The sequence below is a fragment of the Aplysia californica genome, unplaced genomic scaffold (genome assembly GCF_000002075.1).
Source record: "Aplysia californica isolate F4 #8 unplaced genomic scaffold, AplCal3.0 scaffold02681, whole genome shotgun sequence".
Classification (NCBI taxonomy): domain Eukaryota; kingdom Metazoa; phylum Mollusca; class Gastropoda; order Aplysiida; family Aplysiidae; genus Aplysia; species Aplysia californica.
Window position 1 is genome coordinate 178 of NW_004799951.1, and position 5,973 is coordinate 6,150.

The window sequence follows — 5,973 nt, forward strand, 5'->3', positions numbered from 1 at the left end:
GCTTCATTAAATCAAGTTTTCGCTACACTCATAAAAATCAAGTTTTGGTAACACTCATTATACTATAACAAGAGATTAATACTCCTAATAAGACAGACACTTGGGAGGGGTCTGTAACGTCTAGTTTTATCATTTCAGGTCACATATCTTTATCTCCTAGTCAAAGGCGCCATAATGCCAGATTCATATACCAAAGTTTGAAGACTATAGACGAAAGGGCCAAGTTTTTACCATTGCTGTATAGCAAGAAGAAAAAGTCATGTTCACCTTGGGTTTGCTGACTTCTACCTTTACCCTCTCTTAAGATAGGTGTGTTAGTGCTCTTGGCTGTCTCACTGAAACTCAATGCATGGAAATTCCCATTGCTGTATGGTCAAAGATAAGCTAGCTTATATTCATGAGTGGACATCTGACACAAAAAGTTGAGAATTGTGGCTTTACAAAGGGGCAGAGAGTGCATTAATTCACCGTCGCAGGACTGTGTCAAGCCAATGCACCCACACATTTGACATATACAACAGAGGTGTTAAATATAGACATTAATCAAGACATTATGTGACAAGATCAAAATGACAGAAACAGAACAACTCCACAGAGCAGACTAGAGACAGAAGATCTATCAACTATCATAAAATTATCCGTCATTGCTTCCCCTTCTCTGTTCACAAAAAAATGTACAATATCAAAACAGCTTAACTTCTAACTTCAACCTCACGAAACTAGATTTAAGAAATCCTAACCCTTACATTAAGCCTAACCCTTAAGCTTATATTAAGCCTAACCCTTACGTTTGCACATTCTCACAATCAGAGGAGTAGTAGTAGCACAAAGATGCTTCAAGTCTAGGACAATAGAAGTCATAATAAGGAAGTATTGTATCACTCTAACGCAGTCACCCATGAAACAAACATTGATATTATGTACACAAGAGCCAGGGGTCGGCTAACAGAAATCACATGATCGAAAGAACAAGAGGATAGAAATTCATCACAAAAGTTTCTGTTGTTGACAATAATTCCAGGAACTATTTATACACATTCAAAGTTCACAGAGAGGAAACAGGAGAGTGAGAAAGCATCATAGCAATGTACTTATATACTTTTGAAGGGAAAAAAACCCAAATTACTGGCATGAGAGGATAAAAACAAACCCAATGGAAGATCAATCAGGAGCAAAATACTGCTCTAGACCAACATCCCCAAAGTATTTAGTTCTGTGAACAGTTTAAATTCAAGAATGGATGTCATTTGTTGATAGCTTTTTTTTTTTAAAGTGGGGAGAGAGGGAGGGGGTTAAATCATAATGTTAAAAGAAGTCTTGTGATCAACAATCCGAGTGTACCTAACATGTCTAAATGTGAATGACAATTGTGGTGATGGATCTATCACAAATACTTCAGAATATCACGTTTGTCACAATAGCTCACAGTTTCAACCTTGTTCAGTCTTTAGAGAAACTCTTCAGATGTTGGGAACTTGTCCTAGAAAGGAAATGTTTACCAAATCTTGAGATTACAGACTAATTATTTTGGCTCCAAAATTCAAGCAATTAAATACTTCAAAACCAAGGAATATACGTGTATACCCTGTCACAATACAGTTAAACAAACATTTTTCTTTCAATTTATCACAAAATAAGACAATGAATCAAGTGTCACTTGCTTTCAGTTATGAAGAAGATGACTATGTTAATGAACTTTACCGAAATATTGACGGTGAGACAAGCAGTTCCCATTACATAAGAAATAGTGACTTGTTTTCAGGACCGGCTTCAAAACTCTGACCCTAACTGATTCTGCTATATTCGACAAAATCTCTTGAATCAACAGACATGCACGACTGACCTACAGTCAAAAATAACAAGCATATTCAAAGGCTGTAAAATTTGACAACGTATCAGCACAAATTTTACTAATGTCCGAGAGCTCAGGCAGCCGTTGATAGTACAAAAGTACGGGAAGACTCAAAGATACCTCAAACATTTTAGAGCCCCCGATACAAATTGAGAGTTTTTTGTTTCAATGATAGCATGCACAACCAAGTTTTCTTGTTGGCCAGTTGTCAAAAAAGGTCCTTTATAGATGTTGAAAAAATAGTGCATATTATGTCTTCAAGTTACATTTCTAAACACTGACAGGGAAAGTTTTCTTTTGAGGTAACAAAAGATAACAAAACAAATTTAAATAACTTTTGACTTGGGACTACTTCCGTATTACTCCATAAACTATTCTGACCCTTTACTTTTTGTCATACAATTCTCACTCAATGTGAAAAAAATATGAACCAAAAATAACTTTTTCTTTCCATACGATAGTCGGTGATGTTATCACGTCAGCGTAAAATATATTCAAGGAGCTTAAGATGAACATTTTAGAACCTCTCAGTTCTTGCCTTACCAAGAGACAATGGAATATTACTATCTGTACTTACTACTCTGCATCAACAAATAGCTGTTTAATAGAGAAGAAACAGGACATGAGAGAGAACAGAAATAGGAATCAAAAGAAATTAGAAAAGAGCTGAGTATTTCTAAGACATACTATTATAATGTATACATCCACATACTCAATCAACAGCCAGGACTTTATTCACATAGTAAATGGTAGCTACTGTTCTCCTTCCTTTATGAGCAAATCATCTCCATTGTACTAAAGCTTCAGCCCTGATCCCTTTCCACAGCTGTAACCATCACAGAGTTCACTGGAGAACATCGGAGACCGGTCTTACTTCTTCATTATCTCTTTGTTGTTTCTGTTTATTTGACCATTACCCAGTCGTTCTACTCTGTAACTTGCGCGTGAAAACTATATTTCCACTACAAAGTATTCCTGAACTCAGTGTGAGGACCAGGAAATTGCAATGGCCTTGACCACCCACCACATGACCTCCCCAGCTGAGAACAATTGATGTATCCAAGATCCCAGCAGCCTTTGTTGAAATAGGCATGAATTTGGATCATATTCAGGCACTTTCGCGATGATCTCTGATCATGAGAAAAGAAGAGCTTAAAGATACTAAGGCCTAATACATTTCACAGATCTAAAGTGTTGATATCTGCTAAATCATGTTAACACCACTATAAAAACATGTATCAGTATCCTCCAACACTAAAAAGTCATTTTTGTTTTCAAATTCACTCCATCATCATACACGATTTGGAATTAAACTTGTTTGACATGAAAGCATAGAAAGCACAAAGACTCCCAGCAGCTTTTTCTGAAAATAAAGACACATAATTTCTGGAGCACTTTTGATATTGAACAATTCCAACTTGCAAGATGAAGAACTGTTATTGAAGAAAAGAAGACCTACGCTACCTAGCATGTTTAAAGAAATACATAAGATACAGAAGTAAAGTAAACCTTTCCTTTAAACCATATGTGGAAAAGATTTAAAACATTTTATGACTAACAACACTTTCTCTACAAGCCACAAACTGAATTGACTTTTTGTGACAGTCCATGGGTTGTGTGGTTCAGAATGTAACCAGCACAGGAGCTGACCAGAGTTTGAGTCTGTCATGGTCTTTAATCAGTGGAACCAGAACCACAGGCCATTCCACGATCTCCATCAGAAGCAAGTTTCTATGCTTTTACTCCAGGAAGTCCCCAACCATCCCACAATGCAAGCACTGGGGCTGCTATTTTGATGAAAACACATTTTTTCTTCAATACATATATACATATTAATGAGAGTCAAATATCCTCACTTTTTCGCGAGAATACAAGGACAACTTATGTCACAGTAAAAAGACTGCGACTGGAATTTACATCACATTCGACCATAAACGGGTTGCTCCGCACCAAATTTCAGCTGAAATGGAGTCCTGATGACAATAGTCATTCACACCATATTTCGGTCTGGGACAACAGCTTTGCAGTAGATGAAGACCATGAAGATCCACTTATCTTCTTTGAGTCTGCAATTTTTTGTTTGTAGCCACATATTTAGTCAGTAGTGAAGGTTGTGGTTGTGACAATTCTCTCATAGATCCCAGAGCCAACTCATAGCGACATTGATGGACCTTGTGTGACTGAGTGAACCTGGAGAAAAACTGGCACTGTTGACTGCTAGCTCCAGATGAGCTGTAGACGTATGGTGCATGCAGTTCTTGCCCAGTAGTCATAACACAAAAAGCTTGACTCGCAATATGGAGCACACAGATTTTGCTCGATCAAGGATCCATGCGTTTTTTTGTGTGAGGAACGAAGAACACTGTTTCTGCTCAAAAAAACAAACACTTTACGCAATCCTTGTAATAGAAATCTTCCATGAAATAACAGTTCAGTAAATGCTGTGCTCACTTCTTGTACGGAGTTGTAGTATCCAAAAAGGAAAACCGGCGGTGACAAAAGCCACGAGACCAGCATAAGGTTTTAGGAATTTACTGTAACTTTTTGTGACCCACACACTAGATACATGCACATGTACTATCGTTGTGTACTTTCATTATGTACTATCGCTATGTACTTTACAGCAGTATCCATATGTCAATGTGGTGCTCCTGTGTATGGACTGTGCTTCCTCAAGACCATAACACGTAAACACACACACACACACACACACACACACACACACACACACACACACACACACACACACACACACACACTTTTACTGTTGGTGCTATGGACAGAAAACAAGTACTGGGACATCGATGTTGCACAGCTGAAGTTTAGAGCAGACAATAACTGCCATACTTTGCTGTAGAGCTGCACTGCTGTCTAGGAGTGTTTATTAACGGGTCCAAAAAACAGCGTTTAATCCTTGAAGAGTTCTTCTAGACCTTCTATGTCCTGTCAGCGCTACCACTGTGTGCTAGATTCGTAGGAGCGTGTCTTGTGTATGGTGGACGAGACAGTCATGTCTGAACACTCATCAGAGTCTGTGCTTGTTTCTGTGTCTGATTTCTGGAGGGAAATAAAGTGAAAAGAGAACCATGTAAAAAAGATTTCTGACGATATAAATATAAATTAAAAGAATTAAAACAGAGCATAGTATTCAAAGAGGAAAAAGTACTTTTTTAAATTCTTAAATCTATCCTTTGAAGACTACGAAACAGACAGTATTAATTTTGTTTCGTACAACATGACTCAAACAATGTTAGGGTGTCCATTCACCAAAACCAACTGATCAAGCATCAAAGAAGAGTCAATAGTTACGACTCAGTTAGTTGTTGTTATCGATCCAGCAACAGTTACATTTGTTTGTATTCTTACAATTCAATGAAAAACGTGATAGACGTCAGCACAACCCCATCAGAACTTTGATTATCGATTTGACAAAGTCAATTGATGTCCAACAAGTAACTGCCACTAGCTGTTACAAGTTGGTCTATCGGTAATTCTTTTATCAAACAAATTAAGCAAAACACTTTTCTCTGAGTGAGCCCTGACTTTCTTTCTCATAAATATCTATAATGCATTACACGGCCATACAGGTAAGTCACAAGGTCAAACTGATTTCAAGAAAAAATGATACCTAGACTCCTAAAATATTGTTCCCCTACCTCAAAGATCCGATCAGGAGAAGTGACTTTATCCTTCATTTTGCGCACAGTGTTCTCCCGATCGGAGAGACCGTCGGACACACAGGTGCACTTGGCCAGCTCTGCCTGCAGGTTCTCTGCACTGCCCGTGGACAAAAGACCCCCGTCACCACTCCCGTCCCGGTCACGGGAGATCTCACTTGTGTTGTCTTCCTCTGAGAAAACCCCTTCTGAACTCAAGGTCGAGAACGACTGTCGACATGGTGGTCGACGGGGAGTTTCATCGTCACTGACCTCCCCTTCCTCTTCCTCTGACCACGAATCCTCAGAGTGCTGGAAAAAAAAGAAAGATAGAGCTAATGATCTTCTTCATCTGAGAAACATTTTATTCATACAACAGTACCCAAGATTTCAGTTTACTATGTGGATAAAAAAGTCACCTCATATTTCTCTCTCTCTCTCTCTCTCTCTCTCTCTCTCTCTCTC

At 38.3% G+C, this 5,973-nt stretch overlaps 1 protein-coding gene across 1 annotated transcript; it reads right to left on the reverse strand.

The window, feature by feature from the left end:
- Window positions 1–1,258: 1,258 nt before the first annotated feature.
- On the reverse strand, window positions 1,259–5,820 carry LOC101848494 (the record flags this gene model as incomplete). Its single annotated transcript, XM_005113476.3, is given in 2 exon segments — window positions 1,259–4,909; window positions 5,509–5,820. Coding segments are annotated over 2 exon segments (417 nt in total), but the record flags the coding sequence as incomplete, so codon positions are not given.
- Between the last annotated feature and the right edge of the window lie 153 nt (window positions 5,821–5,973).